Source organism: Arctopsyche grandis, chromosome 9 (assembly GCF_051622035.1).
Source record: "Arctopsyche grandis isolate Sample6627 chromosome 9, ASM5162203v2, whole genome shotgun sequence".
NCBI lineage: Eukaryota > Metazoa > Arthropoda > Insecta > Trichoptera > Hydropsychidae > Arctopsyche > Arctopsyche grandis.
Window position 1 is genome coordinate 13,990,511 of NC_135363.1, and position 19,071 is coordinate 14,009,581.

General features: G+C 32.0%; 1 protein-coding gene across 1 annotated transcript in view; it reads right to left on the reverse strand.

Moving 5' to 3' along the window:
- Positions 1-11,571, reverse strand: part of LOC143917204 (uncharacterized) — a 46,980-nt gene extending 35,409 nt beyond the window's left edge. The window contains exon 1 of the mRNA XM_077438676.1: positions 11,299-11,571. Within this exon, the coding sequence (XP_077294802.1) occupies positions 11,299-11,303 (5 nt within the window). The 5' untranslated portion in view covers positions 11,304-11,571. The remainder of the gene's footprint in view (positions 1-11,298) is intronic.
- Between the last annotated feature and the right edge of the window lie 7,500 nt (positions 11,572-19,071).

Sequence of the window (19,071 nt, forward strand, 5' to 3'; positions counted from 1 at the left end):
GCATGTAGACTTATACGTCTATCTTTATGCACTCTATCAATTCTACCCATATATTATGGTTTTTGTTTTCTTTATTAATTATTGGTTCTTTCTTATATTTCTGAACGCACTTTATTTTCAATTCTATCATCAATTGTCATCTAAATCATTGTTTATTATTATATTATGAACAAATACTTGCCAAAAAACTATATAATTCGCTTTATTAATTTTATTTTAACTCAATTGGTATCACGAGTGATGGTTTGCTCGGTAATTCCGTATCGCTTCTATGGATGCAAGTATGTATGTGTATATTTATATTCATATACACATAACTGCTGATATTTATGCTTCTAGATATCTACACGTCTATCACTACGTACTCATCAATTGCCAATTCTATTTACGTTTTACAATTTATCTTATTTTTATTACATTGCTATATTTTATTCTGTGTACTTTCCATGTTCCTTATTTCCATGTGCTTTATTTTCCTACTCTATTAATACGTTTCATTTTTATGTTTGCATACATATTGACATGTGTATTTTCGTGTATAATTGTATGTACATATGTGTGTATGTGTTTATATGCATTTGTATATGCACATATATATATGTGTGTGAGTACCTTTTTATTATTTTTCTGAGACCACTTAATGGATTCTATTAATTTATATTATCAAAATGTACGTGGTCTCCGTACAAAAACTGATATTTTTTTACGAAATATAAACATGTCCAATTATGATATTATTTTGCTTACTGAAACTTGGTTGATGGACACTATAAGTGATCAGGAACTCTTTGATGAAAGATATATAGTGTGGCGAAGAGATCGTAATTATGTTAGCTTAAACCAAATACGTGGTGGTGGTTGCCTTGTGGCAACTAAGCGTGAACTTGGAGTTGTTTCACGTCCAGAGTGGCACTCTTCTGCGGAGGATATCTGGATATCTCTCACTTTACGCAGCACCACTAATCATCGCAACCTTCTCAAATTTCATATATGTGTATTGTATTTATGTTCTGAGAACATAGGTAATTCTTTTAATACTCAACTTACTAATTTTCTTGAAAACATGTCTACTATTTCAACTAACTACCCGGATGATAGATTTTTAATTGTTGGAGATTTCAATCTAAGTAACATCCAATGGTCCCAGGATATCTCCAGAGGAGGACTTATACCTATCAATTCGTTAAGAAGCACCGAAATGACTCTTATTGATGCATTACATTTTTGTAATTTTAAACAATATAATGGAGTACTTAACTTATTCGGCCGTATTCTTGATCTAGTTTTATCAAATGAACATTTGGTAGTAGATGCCTGTTTAGATCCTCTCGTTCCTGAGGATCCTTATCATAAATCTCTGTTAATTACTGCTGATCTAACTTTTTATCGATCACTTAAATCTAAACCTTATACTAGATTCCTTTTTGATCTTGGTAACTATAACGAGATTCAAAATGAATTAAACTCTGTTTCTTGGTCTTATTTACATACTGTTTCTCTTGATGATGCTGTAAATTCATTTTATAATCTTATATATAATTTAAGGGATAAATATATCCCACAGAAACATGTTCAAAGTAGAAAATTTCCCGCTTGGTATACTGCACCCCTAAAAAAAGTCCTGAAGGAAAAGTACAAATTTTTTAAGAAATTCAAAAATTATAACAACCTGGCTGACCATCATACCTTTGTACTATTACGCAATCGGGCAAAAACTTTAGAGAAAGAATGTTTCAAAAATTATATGACTTTAGTAGAAAACGACATTTCCTTGAATCCCAAAGCATTCTGGTCCTACATTAAATCAAGGAACAAAAACAACGTCCTACCTCATATTCTGTATCATGGTGACATTACTGCTGATACGGGGGTGGACATTTGTAATTTGTTTTCTTCCTTCTTTTACTCGACGTTCCTTAAACCTGTCTCTAATCAATCGACTTCCTCTTATCCCTTACCAACCAACGTCTGTTCTGTCACATCTTCCTCTGAAATTGGATCAATTGAAATTCGAAGTGAAAAAGTATTAAATATTTTGAAATCAACTGATATTCATAAAACAGCAGGCCCAGATTTAATTTCTCCAATTTTTATCTCAAAATGTGCTGAAAGCCTAACTTTACCACTAACCATTATCTATAAAAGATCTATTAGTGAGGGCCTTGTACCTTGTATCTGGAAATCAGCATTCATATCTCCTGTACATAAGAAAGGAAAAAAAAACGAAATTTCCAATTACAGGCCTATATCAAAGCTATGTATATTTGCTAAGATATTAGAAAAATTAGTGTACGACCAACTTTTTCCAGCTATCTCGCAATCTCTTAGTATGCAACAACATGGTTTTCAGAAAGGACGCTCAGTTACAACAAATTTACTACTATTTAATGATTTCGTTACTAATGCCATGAACGATCGGTCTCAGGTTGATACTATATATACAGATTATAGTAAGGCATTTGACAAGATTGATCACGATATTCTCCTTGAAAAACTTTTACAGATCGGTATTCATGGTGATCTCTATAGATGGTTCACCTCATACATTACGCGTCGATCACAGGCTGTCTCATTAAATGGATTTATATCGAAATGGATGAATATTCCTTCTGGTGTTCCACAAGGCTCCCTCTTGGGACCTCTATTATTCAATATTTTCATCTTCGATATTGAAAAATGTTTTCAGAATTCAAATGTACTATTATTTGCTGATGATATGAAGATTTTCAAGAGAATAGACAACCGAAATGATGCTTTGGCCCTACAAGATGATTTGTTCAGACTAGAGGCTTATTGCAGCATAAATAAGTTGGAAATTAATGTAGCAAAATGCTCCTGCATAACCTTCACCAGAAAACTATGTCCAGTTGACTTTCCTCATTCAATTAACGGACATAGACTCACAAGGGTATCGGAAATTAGGGATTTGGGAGTCTTTTTAAACTCTGATCTATCCTTTAGTAAACATATTGACAATGTTGTAGCTCGAGCGTCGAAGGCCCTCGGGTTCGTCATCCGGTCCTCCAAATGCTTTACTTCTATAAAATCATACAAAATACTATATTGTGCATACGTAAGAAGTATTGTTGAGTTTGCATCCCAAGTTTGGAACCCAGATTACTCTGGTGCAAGAGACAGATTGGAGCGCATTCAGAAGAGATTCCTGAGGTACGTCAGTAGCCGTTTTGGATTAACCTATACTTCCTATGAAGATGCTTGTAGGTGTCAGCATCTACTTCCTCTTGTTAAAAGAAGGGAGATAGCTGACATCTCAACAATTTTGAACATCCTTAACGGCTCGATTGACTGTCCTCAATTATTGAGCAGACTATCATTGCGTGTACCAAATAGAATGACTAGATGTAATGAGCTCCTTTACATACCTAATACTTTTTCTAATTATGGAAGAAGCTCATTCATCTGGCGTGCAAGCTCCACCGTCAACACACTAATCTTAACAATTTCTATGTTTGACTTATTTAATATTAATGCTATACAAGCTAGAGTAATTATTGCAAATTTGTTTTTCGATGATTAATTTTAATGAAAGTTTATGATTATGATTATGAATTTTTATTTTGATGTATTTATTTTGTCTTTTTGTTTTTTGTTATATATTATATTTTTTATATTATTTCATAATTTTTATCATATTATTATTCTTATTATTCTGATATTTTTATTATACTGTTATTTCTATTTTTTTTCTTTTTTTGTTTTCTTTAACTATCTTACTCTATTATCATTTTTGTTTCTTATTTTAAATGTTTGAGCTTTTCTTTTTTTACCTATATGTGAAAATTATTAATGGTTTACTTAACATAATTATATTTTTTTTACTATCAATCTAATAAACTGTAAACTGTAAATTTTCCAAATAAATAAAATAAAATAAAATAAAATAAAATAAAATATACATATTTTTAAAATAAAGAAATATCCAAGTCTGGACAGCAGCACTACAGAAATACTTCTGAATAAAAATTAATTTTAAAAATCAATTGCTTCAACTGAGGTTTGAAACTCAATTTAAATAAACCTATGGATCTGAAATTAGTGTTGAAACAAGAAATCAAAGAACAGAAATACATATGTATATTGTTTTTCTATATTGTATATAAAAAATCTACACAAATTTTATCAATTCAGAAAGCACCAATCCACGGCTTTACCGCATTTGAAATAACTTCATGTGAAATAGCGCTTTGTTTCCGCTCTGTTTTTTCTGCCATTGTACTGATTTTAGGGAGATACACAGATTTACGAATATTTCACTAACACGAAATACATACATATGTACATTAACATACATATGTATGTAGGTATATAGCAAATGAACGAATCATGATTTCCCCACTGTTGTTTAAGACTACAAATGCGGTTTTAAATTTGTCTTTTATACTTGAAGTATTCACATCATGTTATATGCATATCTTTTTAAGTTATTTATTGCCAGCCATTTAAAAAAATACGAATAAATGTGTTTTTCCCTTTTTTATATACATATGTATGCAAGTACACTAATAAATCATGAATGAAAAGCAGATAATTTATGCGATGAATAGAAAACCAAAATTCAAATATGAATGGTCGTAGCGTGTGCATATAATTTTTTTGTAATAGAGAGTAAAGCGATTTGACCTACAAGTGAAAGTTGACCTACTGACGTTAATGACGAATTTATCAAGTTAAAAAGCATGTGAAGAACATCGCGTTTATCGCTTGTAATATAATATAGTTCATATTGTGAATGTAATTGATGTACACGCACGTCAGAAACATATCCTGATTATATCATAATTCCGATAAACGGAAGAAACGATGACGTGACTTCGATCTTCTGCGAAATAGACGTGCATTTTTTCTGAAGCAATTTATTATGGAAATATTATTATTGTCGACAGGACTACAAATCACGTAGTATGTGAGGTCAACGGTTGAAGATGAGTAAAAAAAATAATCAGGAACATGTGAACGACCTGTTAAGGAAAATGTGGCATGTCTATGGAATGTTTACGGAAGACGATTATTTTCAGAGGAAGTTTCTGGGCTTTATTTTGTGACCTTGCTTTCAAAAGTATATTTTTAATGATTTCCATAAAAATGCCAAACGTTTCAAAAATTAAATAGATACACCGAACGTTTACGCGTATTAAAAAGAATGTGATCTTGAAGTGAAAAAAATCGCACGGAACGCTAATTACCGCGTGGAGTATGCCCATATTAATCACATTCCACTGTGTAATGATGACGTTATTTTAAATAGTATTCTTATTTTATTCTCATCGGATGGTGACTGAATGTTGGTTTTTATTTAAAAACGGAAAAAATAAAATTCAAAATTGTTTGTAGTGAAAATAATATCAGGTTTTGTTGAAAGTTTTGTTAAAAATACTAAAATGAGTTTGTAAATGGCTTTTACTTCCAAATGAAAGGAAAAGATTCATTATTAACAAAACTAAATGCATTTATACTGGCGTAAACTTTTTCATTTTTCAGGTATCGAGAAACCTTTTTTCCCAAAAAGCTAATACTTTAATATAAATAAGTTATTTCTATAGTGAAAATCTTTATAAATCAAGGAAACATCTTTAAAATTTATTTAACTCTCTATACCCACTAAATATATTTAAAAACACATTCAAAATTAGACTTACTTGAATGCGAAAATAAAAATGGCCAACTTTAAAGATGATTATAATAAGAAAACGAAAACTGAAAATAGATACCAGTAAGAGGAAAATCTAGTAGAAAAAAATTTCGCATTAAGTTACGGTGGTTTTCCGGGTAGTGTTCCACAATATGAAAATTGCCACGATGATGGTTAGAAACCTCCCATAGAAGACAAAGAAAAATAGATCAATGATCTTACTTTTAGATAAAACAATAAACATCTCATAATAACAACTGAAAGTGATCGCATATTATGTGATCTAAACATGCGAATAAAGACGTGTGTTCAAGGTTGTGAACAATCTTCATTTCATTTAGCTCGTCTTCGAAGAAGTTGAGGAACTGTTTGCTAAGGTTAAGGTTAAACACGACTGCGGTGTATTCAAATCGATCGCGCACATTCTCAATTAAACGACCGTGTTTTATTTGAAAAATACTGATATAGAAATACGTCTATTCGTAAGGGTACATATTTGCGTTTAGCCACTACATACATACATATATTGTAAATCGTACTCATATTGTTGAATAGAACAAGAATAGCGTTTAAGCTAGTGATTTTGCTAGTGAATTGCGTCTCGTTGTGACGATAATAAATAAAACTGTCATTAGTTATATTTATATATTTATATTAGTTACGTATGTTTTCAATACAAATGTACAAGAAAATTAAATAAACAGGGCTGTAGAGTCGGAGGTGTCATTCAAAATTCGAGCGACTCTGACTTCGCTTTTAAATCGCATTACTTATGTCTTTACTTATTAATGTACATGTGCATATATGAATATTGAATTACTAACGACATTGTTTCAATCTTCCGATGTTTGACAAATACGTTATGCCAAATGCGTAAATTTTATTAGTATCATTCGTAAATGAAAAAGCAAAATATTGAAAGAAAAAAATAATTGAATTAACAGTTAATGATTTACATGTGATCATTATTACTCTAGAGATATTGGAAAATCAATTCAATGGGAAAAAATTGATATTTATAATCGGAGTAGGATTTGAGGAATATGTCGGAGTCAGAGTCGTAGTCGAAGTTGTGGTTTTTTAACGACTCGACACTTCTGTTACTTTGCGTTTATATCGGGGATGTGAGCTCGGAGTCAGAGTCATGGAGTCAGGATATTTCAAGCGGTCGGAGTCGTAAAACATCAATCAAAAACCGACTCCTTTTTGTTGTTATTTTTTAATTAATAGTAGTACGGTATGTGTCAACTAAACTCTAGAGTCTCCAATTTTATTGAATTAACTCGATTAATAAATTTAAGTTTAATAATTGCTTTATAAAAATCTCGAATTAAATTATGTTATAAATCTTGAATTGCATTTATTTTGATGTGTTGTGGCCGAAACCGATTGTTTTCTCGGTCTCATACTAATTTTTTTATTCTCATTTTTCTAATTAATTTATTTGTGTATGCACTTTTTATTTATATTTGTATAATAATCAATAATTCAATAAATTGGGTTAAGTGTAAATTTTCAACTATTTTCTTAATTCTTTTAATTTTTTATATTTTGAAATACGCTATTATTTAAAAGTTAAGCGTTGGCAAGAAAATTCGATCTTACTAAAATCGCTCAAGTTGGAGTCGGAGTTTGGAGTAGGAGTCGGATTCGAATCATAAAATAAATTCGGAATCGGAGACGGTAACCGACTCCACAACCCTGGTTTAAGTACAGGGGTAAATCGTCTTCTACCTGAGGAATTTTTATGTAGCTTAAAATCGCGACGAAAGCATTATTAATTTATAATATTAGAGAATTGTGTAATTTTATTTGGTTATGAAAATTCTATGAGATTCACTCGTTTGGCTTTGAAGATAATTATCGCCGTAATGAAAATTTGAGGTGTAACACCAGTGGCCAAGGTCGTCGTGTCGTCGTGCCGAATGATAATGGTAAAAGCGGTAAATTTCGTCGAAATGTGGTAATCGCTGCGGTCAAAGAGATTTTGCGTAATTTCGCATCACTAGTTCACAATCTGAATTATTCATTCGAATTAGCATGCAAGCGACAGTCACACGCTAAAAAACATTTATCGGGCCATTTTTGGTATATCGCGCGATAATAGGCCTTTTACGTTTTACCACATTGACAAAAAGTTCAATAGTCATCGGGGTATTTTTACCGTGAAATGGTCGTGTCACAGATTTATGTATGCATGTATGTAGTAGCTGGTATTTCCATGCACTTTGATCAATATTAGTCAGAAGCAGTGGGAAAAGAGCATTTGTAAAGTGTAACAACAATGGGTAGACGAATTGCAAAATGCCGGTATGCGCACATCCTCGTCGTTGTGCAATTCTCTTGTCTTCCATTTCTGCATACAACAAAGAGGCAAAGGAGTGCTGATAATTATCGCTGGGCCTATTATCCGCCATCGTTCGGTCACGAGGAAGAATGATCACTTCTTGTTTAGCATTGATAAGTGTATTAGCATTTCAGGTGTGTGTTTTCAGAATTATGATAGCACTACGGTAAGTTTTGTTTAACTAAAAATATTTAAAAAGCAATTAACTACTTGTTTTTTTTGGACAGATAAGTGTGTTTACATTTCAGCTACGTGATTTTTTTCTAGGAATTTTTTAAAATTATATTTACATTGTACTTTTTTAAGCTCCCTTTGCGTTTTTTTTTGTTGGAATAAGATTGTTAGCATAAACATAGTTTGAATATGGTAAATCATACAAATTTCCTGTCAACTAGTTTTATTACTGTTTTTTTAGACATTTATGCCTACTATTTATTTCTATCTAAAATCGTAAAGTATGTACTATATATATAATTGTGTAAGCTATGCACCCTCCGATAATTAAGACAAATCTATGACTAATATTTATAATTTTTAAAGCAAATATGTATTTTCAAAAGTTTAATCAAACGATCTGATTTAATCAATAAATCGTCGTTGGCCGTAGCCAGGATTTTTCTAGTGTTTTAAAAAAATATCTATTAAAAAAGCTATTTAAAAAATATAATTTCATAAGCATTTTTTACGTACCTAGGATTCGCGCAAATTTGAATTAATTTATAGAAATATTAGGTAGAAGTTCTTCGGCACATTTTAAAGAAATATTTGTCCAGGGAATTCAATTAATTCATTTTTTCGAACCAAATTATCAAATTAATTTTGCTACGTTTTAATTTACTTAATTTTGGTGCTTCAATAAGGTTTTCTTGTTTATTCAATATATTAAATAAAATATGTGTGTAAAAAGGCGCAAAGAATTTATTTATGAACAAGATATATATCTTGACATAATTCTTATCATTATAATATATTATTTTTTAAATTTAGAGGGGGTTCTGGAACCCCCATAGCTCCCCCTTGGTTACAGCCGTGTCATGAGTAGTCTTCGGCATTAGCTAGGTGCTCGTCAAATAATAATAGTATACAAAGTAAAATACTCCATCAGTATACAAAGCAAAAGAGCAAAAAAGCATAGTTAGCAATAGAAATTGACAATAGTGATAATTTTTGGTGCCAAAAGCATCTTCCCAACGCCGATATTTGGTCATGAGCAGACTTAGGCGTTCGCTAGGTGCTCGTCAAATAATAATAGTATATAATAATATACAAAGTAAAATATTCCATCAGTATACAAAGCAAAAGAGCAAAAAAGCATTTTTTGTGTCAAAAGCATCTTCCCAACGTCGATATTTGCTCATGAGTAGACTTAGGCGGCCAAAATGCTTTCACCCTCAAAAAATGGTTCATTTTTGTCAACTACTATTATCAATTATTTTTTTTGCTCTCTTGCTTTGTAGGACAATAGTAATTGACAATAGTGAATCATTTTTTGTGGGTATAAGCATCCTAACCGCCTGAGTCTGGTAATGAGACATAAGTATTGTGATCATGCACCAATTCCACTTGTTACCAAGTGTTCTTTAACTTGATATGTATTTTTTGTATGGACAAATTGATTTTTATTGGGAAACTATTCGATAATTGTCAAACTTTCAAGTTTAATTTTTTACGGAATTATTCTTTTTATCCTTGTGTAACGTAAATATGAGTTGAATTAATAGAAATGAATATTCAGTAGGTTAATGCTACTTTATCCTTAAAGTAATTTTTATTATGATTCAACGTATATAATAAGTTAATTGATAATGAAAATGGGTGTTGAATCATATTGCCGTCATAAATTTACACCATGCTAGTGTAATTGACAGTTTGAGAAGTGACATTTTAAAATGACAGTCGGTCAACGCTGAACTAGACCGTTCGTATACAAAACTGCGAATGGTAATCGACGTTGCGCAATCGGTAAAAACCACTGTTACAGTTTCACTTTCATTATTATTATAATATAGCATTTTTTTATATTTTTTATATTCCGTCGGCGTCGTTCACGTCTCTTGGGTTTTCTTTATATAATAAAAAATTACTGCAGATAAATTTCGGCGCGTCAGCCGATTGAAATTGGTAAACGATGACAGTGACAATGAGAAATATGATAATGAGGAGAAAGTGTATGGCTGTATGCAAATGAACAAGTATGGATCGCAAAGATCTTTTGGCCAAAATTATAAATTTAAATCTGCATCTTCGCATCGAATGCGATCTGTCGAAACTTTTTTTAACGCGTAAGCTTCCTTGTTTGTTTCGTTTATTTAGCTAGAATCTGTTGTGTGTGTGTGCAGAGCTGGCAGTACAATATTTAAATCGAAAATATTTATGTAGTTAAAAAAAGGAGGAAACAAAGATAGGTTGTCTCCTAAGTCGTCGCGTTATTCGTATGCTAATTGTTAGCACAAATTTCTCTCCGCATTATGTATATTATTGTGAATTCGTCACATGAAACTCAAGCCAAAGACGAAAGTGTGAGAAACGCCTAATACAAATGTGCACATTTAACGTTTTCTCATATTATATTAGTAATAAAAGATAAAAAAATTGGTTACAATGAGTTAAAAATGCGTATAAAATAATAAACGATCAGAAAGAAAATGAAATATTGTAGAAATTGTCGAGAGGTAAACGTTTAATTAAAATTTTAGTACAGAGCGAATAATAAACCGAATCGATGAAAGTTGCACGGTTTGTTTATTTTAAATATAATTTAAGATAAAATTTTAGAACTTATGCATATTTTGAAATATTTTATGGTATTGAAGATCATAAATTTAGCGAGATTTCACCTTTTTTTGCTCGAACGCTTATTTGAATAATGTATACATCCGAAATAATCCAACTATAATATACATATATGTATGTATGCAAGTCTACCATGACTATTTTCGATCGCTTGAAAAACCCTTAATTTGAATCGGCATTTCACGCAAAAAGATCAGATAAAATCGCTGAATGCAGACAACTTGAGCCATTCAGGTATAAATATAAATTGCTGACTAAAAACTAATACTGAAGAATGTATACATTTTTTGTTTTTTGTTTCACAAAACCAATTTAAAATGCCGAAAAAAAAGCTTAATTTTCCAAATACAAATCACTCGATAAACACTAAACAAGGAAGCTTCATTCGAGGTCACATCAAACGCTTTAAAAATTAACTGGTCCATGAAAAAGTATGCACACATTGTTGTTATTCCATCTGCAATTAAAACACTAAAATTTCACTGATGGGATAAGTCATCGCACTTACCTCATTGTGATGGTGGAACTGCGAGACGCTTTTCCCGGAAAATTTGGCGGCTGCTGACAGCACTTGTAATCACAGTTAGTTCACACTGAAGCACACTTCGATATGATGTAAGTTATCGTCGGACCGTCATAATAATTTCGCGTGTTTTTATATATTATATATGTATATTATATGGGTGTTTATTGTCGCGAGGTGCTCGCAGCACGGACGCCGAGCACACAGTGATGTCCGTTGGCGTTCGCGTTCTTCTACTGTCGGAGAAAGTGCCGAGGAGCCTTATCTGAGCTGAGAACTGCTCAAAGGTCGCACAGACTCCCCCCCTCTCCACCCCCTCAGAGACTGCCCCCTTACCAGATCAAACTGGATCCCAAGATTTTCTGGATTTTTGTTTTTACGTTGTGATGTCATTCGGTAGAGGTATTTGGAATGTAGGTTTATGTTGCGGGACAAGGTAGCGCCGGGTATTTTACATATTAGGAATCACGTGGTCAATGTGGTCAAGGAAAAAAGGATGAAATAATGAATCTCTCTGCATTAAGAATAATAGTGAGGAGAATAGAGCAATCCACATTGTCCATGTAATCTAATATATAATTTCGAAAGAGTTTAATGTACACATTATGTAACTATGTATGTATGTAATGTATAGGTGGTGGAATCCGTGATGTTAAATTTAATAAAAAAAAAACAAATGCATATATTCAAATAAATTTAAATAGAATAAAACTATTCAAATAAATTTAATAAAATGTTTACTATTGATTATCCATGTCAACCGGTTTATATTATAAGTACCGAGCGAAGCCGGGTAAAACTACTAGTAAATAATATATATAGATGTGTAAGGTAACGCCCGCCACACTATGATAGTTGTTTCGATTCGACATACAGGTGTTAAAACACTGCCAAAAAAACGTACGAATATAATTATTATTTATTTAGGTAAAAACAGTTATATACAATTATTTAATAAAACACATATGAAAAAACAGATCTAAATTACCATAAATTTGAACAATCTTATGAATAAATGGCGGTCAAAATCAAACAATATAATGACTATGAAATAATAACAATATACTCAATAACTATGAAATAATAACAATATACTCGAAACTAATGCAACAACAAATCACCCAATCTTTTCCTGAAAACAAATGTATCGGAAAATATATCAAGGTCATTCAAAACTTTATTAAAATGTAAACAGGACCGTCTGAAAAAGGTATTTTTCGCGTAGTTCGTATCAAAATAGGGGATTTATAATAGAATGTATCTTTTGAACGTGAGTAGGAAGACTGAGGAATTTTAAAAATATATATATATATATATTTTATATATATATATATATATATATATATATATATATATATATATATATATATATATATATATATATATATATATATATATATATATATATATATATATATATATATCATCATCATCATTTACAGCCATTCGCCATCCACTGCTGGATGAAGGCCTCTCCAACACGCTTCCACTCGTCTCTGTTTTGCGCAACACTCATCCATCTCATTCCGCACATTTTCCTAATTTCGTTCACCCATCTTCCTTGCGGTCTTCCTTTTACTCTTTTGCCTTCTCTCGGGTACCATTCAAGCACTTCTTTTGTCCACCTTTCGTCCATCCTCCTAGCTACGTGACCCGCCCATTGCCATTTCAATCTCTTCATTCTATCCACTATGTCCACTACCCTTGTCATATTTCTCACCCACGTGTTCCGCTTCCTGTCTTTCCTCGTTATGCCAAGCATACAGCGTTCCATACTTCTTTAAGTGCATTGGATTTTATTTTGCATCTTGGCGTTCAGTGTCCAAGTTTCACATCCATACGTCATCACTGGCAAAACGCATTGATCAAAGATCCTTTTCTTCAGGCAGAGTGGCATTTTTGATTTAAAAACAGCATTCATCCGTCCAAATGCACTCCACCCTAATTTCATACGTCTCTTTATCTCTTCATTTTTACATCAGACATGTCAATTATTTGACCTAAATATAAATAATTATTTACTACTTCTACTGGTTTATCATCTAAGGGGATGCTATCAGGCATGCAATAACTATTGAACATTAGTTTAGTCTTATCTACGTTAATTTTTAATCCTACTTTTCTACTTTCCCTGTCCAGCTGTGTTAGTCTGATGAGTAGGTCAGCTGAATCACGAGCAACTAGAACTATATCGTCTGCGAACCGAAGGTGACTCAAAAAGCGACCATTGATGCTTACTCCGGCTGTATCCCAATCCAATTTCCTGAAAACTCCCTCAAGCACCGCATTGAATAACTTGGGCGAGATTGTATCTCCTTGTCTTACTCCTTTTCCTATGCTAAATCTATCTGTACCTGAAAAATTTTTAACCGAAGCTGTGGCATTCTTATATATTGCAGCTAACAGTCCCACATAGGGTTCCGGCACTCCCTGTGTTTTTAGAGCGTTAAGTACTGCATTATGACTAACTGTATCGAAGGCTTTCTCATAATCGACGAAACCTAGGCACAATGGCCGTTGATATTCGTTGGCGCGCTCGATTAGTTCGCCAACTACTTGGAGGTGGTCCATTGTGCTGAAATTTGCCCTAAACCCTGCCTGCTCTATAGGTTGGTTCTCGTCGAGGATATTCTTCAGCCTTTCTGTAATAACCTTCGTGAAGAGCTTGTAGACCGCTGAAAGTAGACTAATGGGTCGGTAGTTCTTGATATCGCTTTTGTCGCCTTTTTTGTGTATTAAAATGATAGTTGCGTTATTCCATCCTTCTGGTATAGCTTGGTTCTGGATGCATTTGCTGAAAAGCCTAGCTAAGATATTAATTAGGGGGGGGCCGCCACATTTTAGTAAGTCAATGGGAATATTATCTTCCCCTGGGGTTTTACCGTTCTTTGCAGTTTTTAGCGCGGCCTCTACTTCGCTAGGCAATACTGCAGGAACCCTTTGGCCGTGTGTCGATTCCAGAGCGGGGAATTGGCTGTTGTCGTTCTCGTATAGTTTTGCATAGAACGTGTAAACTCTGTCTATGATTTCTTCTCTATTCCTAATTATTACTCCGCTCTCTGATCTGATTGCGATCATTTGGTTTTTGCCTAAGAAAAGATCCTGTTTGCACTTTTTCAGGCTACGGTTATTCTTAATGGTATTTTCTATTAGCTTGCTGTTAAAATCCCTGACATCCCTGACTATTCTCTTTTTAATTTCCTTATTTACTAGATTGTATTCTTGCTTATTATTATCCCTATCTAAATTCCTTTTATGCTTAATTAGGTTTTTTGTTTCCGCTGAAATTTTGCTTAACTTAATCTGTTTCCTGAATCCACCTAATTTCTTACCTGTTGAGGTTAGAACCGAACTAATTACAGTGTTCAATTCCTCGATGTCTGCTTCTGGGTTTAATTTCCCGTATCGATTTCCAAGTTCGAGTTCGAATTCCTTTTTCCTAGACCTTAGTTGAGCGAAATCTGGAGAGTTACTGCATCCTTTTATTAATTTCCTACGTTCGCAAGTTATATTAATGGCCATCTTGGCACGGACTAATCTGTGATCGCTACCTATATCTACTTTACTTAAAACACTAACGTCTTTAACGGAGTGCAGGGCATTTGTTAGGATGAAATCGATCTCGTTTCTGTCTCCTTTAGGACTCTCCCAAGTCCACTTATTGTTGGTGTTTTTCCTGAAAAATGAATTAGTGATAAAGAGCCTGTTGTGTTCTGCGAATTCTATGAGGCGATCGCCTCTGTCGTTTCTTTGGCCGGTACCAAAATTGCCTACTGCTCTTTCTGTATTTGCCTTTTGTCCTATTTTTGCGTTAAAGTCGCCCATGATTATTTTAAAGTGGTGATGGCTATTATCGTATGCGCCCTGTATTTTTTCGTAGAAGTCTTCTATTTCCTCGTCTGGGTGGCTAGATGTGGGGGCGTACACTTGGAAGATTTGACAAGTGTACCTGCTCGAGATTCTTAATACTATATAGCATATACGTTCCGATATGTCGCTTATTTCTATAATATTTCTTTCTATTCTCTTATTGATAAGAAACCCTACTCCTCCTATTCTACCATTTGGTAGCCCTCTCCAGTAGAGACAGTTACCACTTTTTAGGATTATTTGGTTTTGCTGTTTTCGTCTTACTTCACTAAGTCCTACTATATCCCATTTGATATTTTCTAATTCATTCTCTAATGCAAGCACACTTCCTTCACTCGATAACGTTCTTACATTGTACGTGGCTAAATACAGGTTTCTATTAGCTAAGCTATCATCCATCGTCACTCTTACCTTGTTGGAGGTTTGGATATTATTTTTCTCGCATTTATCCAAGATGTGTTGAGAAAAAGGCGGTACTTGAGAGAGATTTCCATTCAAGGAGTGAGTTCTTACCGCCATAGACTCTTCTCTGTGGTCAGCTTTGACAGATAGTCATCCTAGGTATCACTTGGATCACTTATGAGTTATTACATGCCATTTAACAGGGTTACTTTGTAAGTGAAAGTAGTTAGTTATGATAATAATAGATTAGCAATTGTTATACTACTTTTTTACAGATCTTTATCGTGAGACGCCTCTTTGGAGACAACGGATTTATATATGTGAGTGCGGTTTGCAATTTAATATTTTAATAATAACTTTAGTAAAGAATATAAAATTACACGAATTACTTTAATATAATTTAAATATGAAAAGAACTGATAGACAGTTGGGAAGCACCGTTTCTGTTTGCTATTATTCTATTAAGTAAAGTTCGTTAAAGATTTTTTGGCTGGAAGCAATTATGTGGAAGATTTATTGCTTCTGTGGGACCGAACCTTGGCTGACGAAGGACCCTTTTTTTTGTATTCAGGTAAGGAGATGTATCTCGTTCGTATATGCTTTTGTTCAGATTCGACACAAAAATTAGCACAAAATTTTTCGAAATAACTGGGTAATAGCGGGGAGAACGCGGAAGCACGTCTTCCCCGCATGACACGAAAGACCGAACTCCATATATATATATATATATATATATATATATATATATATATATATATATATATATATATATATATATATATATATATATATATATATATATATATATATATATTTAAAACTTATATATACACTGTTTGATATCAATGTTTCCTCTAAGCAAATTAATCTCTGAGAATTTAGCGTCATCTATTGAAAATTTATTTAATTAATTAATTTTTCTATTGGTGTTTTATATTGTTTATATGTAGGTAGGTAGGTAGTTTTTACCATTTTTGTTCATACTAAATAATTAAATATAAATATTAAATTAAATATATTTGGAAAAAATACGACCGCGTGCGGATCGAACACAAAACCGACACATTTCTCTTAATTTTTTTAAAATTAATAGCTTAATAAGCCATAACCCATGTGACGATATTCCATCGGGCTCAACACTAGTATAATATAATGATAATAATAATATATGAACATATAACAATAATAATAATAAGAAAGTCAATTTATGGCGGTTTGTGAAGCTCTATCCACCGAATGTACAGAGAAGAGTGGAAATGAGATGACGCGGCAGCAAGCAAACAAGATATAAATACACGACGACGCAGAGAGGCCGCTCTCATCCTGAGAATGACCTCAAAGTGAGGCATATGCCCTTCTACAAACATCTGTGACTCGCTGCAACCCCACGGTAGCCCGAATAGCAAGACGAGAAGAATATTGGGCGATTTACCACTTGTTATGTAACTGTTCTATTAATTTTTTTAAATATAAACAATCATTTGAGAGAACACTCACAGACTTAAAAAAGTCAAATCCAATAATAATGTGTTGCAATTCCATATCCTCAAATAGAGTGGTTCAAGCTTGTAATAGTTTACCAATTCATTGAGTTATATCAAATAACCTCATCTATTAAAACCATCTTGACCTTATAGTTAATTCATACTATTCGGTTATTTTTGAAGATATTTTAAATGTATGTATATGTGTCATTTTTAGCATATACATATTTCTGTTTACAATTTTTTTTGTATATTTTAGTTAGTATTATAGTTTTTTGTTCTTGAGTGACAATCCCTTTGGGTCCATTGGCTTTACCATTTTCCCAAGAATAGTACGTAATTAAACTTAAACACTATTTGCATATGTACATAGGTATGTCAAAATATTTGAAATTCGTACATACATACATATGTATATGTATAAATATATTGAAATTCTCTTGGAAATGTGTTCATCTCCAATTTGCTTTTTCCCGTTTGCAATTTTGCAATTTCTCGTTTGCATGGGCACTGAAACTGAGTAATTAGGATTTTGAAGAATAGATAGGATAGATTTTTAATGGTGCCAATTTTGTATGGAGACATATCAGCAAATGTTGTCAAATAATGTGACAAACTCTGACAGGAGATGGTCGATCTGGATTATACATATATAATAATTTAGATCTTGATGGCAGCGATATAATCGTAATCATCGAAAAAATCGAATAAACTTTTCGATTTCGATCAGAATTTGAACCTAAGATAAACAGTTGTCTAACCAGTGAATTATGCTGTGGCTATAATTCATGTATGTATGTATTTACATACTATATGAGTATATCTATTATATTAACAAATACATACGCAAATACACAATCTTCATGGTTTAAGTACATAGTATTATTATTTGAAATAATTTCACCCAGTTGTTTTCGAGTTGGTTCTACATATATATTTTGATCCTAAATAACACGCTTATAGGATCATCAAGATATTGTGATAAGGTTGGGGTGACTTTTGTTGAATTGGAGATTTTACAAATTATACACGCTGACTTTTTATTATTTATAAGTAGATACAGCTTATCAAAATTAAACCTTGATTCTTTGAATTATTTATTCAAGTGTTTTTACTAAGAAACTGTCTTAATTTGATTTTATAATTACAATTTCTTAATACAGTAAGAATACAAAATTTAAGCCATACATATATAGATAGCATTAAAGTGAATACACGGAAATTTTCTTAAATTAATTTTTCTATTTACAAATGTTTAAAAAAGATAGACTGTACAAACTAACTGTCAACATGTTTTATTACTTTTTTGTATTGGGCTGATATACATACATATTAGTATTTCAGGTAAGTTCTTTTAAAAATATTATATTTGTATGTTATTAATTTTAAAATTACCATTATTTATTTTCAGTTTGGACGGAATCGTATTAACAGTGACAATATTTATAGTAAACAAAGTAAATTTCTATATAAAAACAATCTATAATATATGTATTATAATTATACACATAAATATAAATGAATGAAAAAATCTCCTATATTTAATATAGTATGTACATACATATATACAATAGATATTATAATTAAAATAATCCTACGTATAATTAAAATTTAATTTCTAAGAAACTTAGGTGAAAAATATTTACCCAGTATATGTATATATGTATGTACATACAAACACACATACATGAGAATTCTAATCTTCATTACTACATTTTTAATTTAACAAAATGTATAAAAATGACTTCTGAAATTTAGTGTTTTGTTTATTATATGTACGCTCTCTTTACCTTTCATTTGTGGGATTATGATTTCTTTGGAATTTTTTAATAGATGCTCTTGCAGAATTATGTATTGACTAATGGATTTTCGAAGACTCCGAATCTGACACAAAATTGTAAGAAAAATGTGTATTAATTATTCATTAATAATTTTATTTTTAAAAAATTTCAAATACATAATATTACTATTCATATTTATAAACCGAAGAATTTTAAATTGA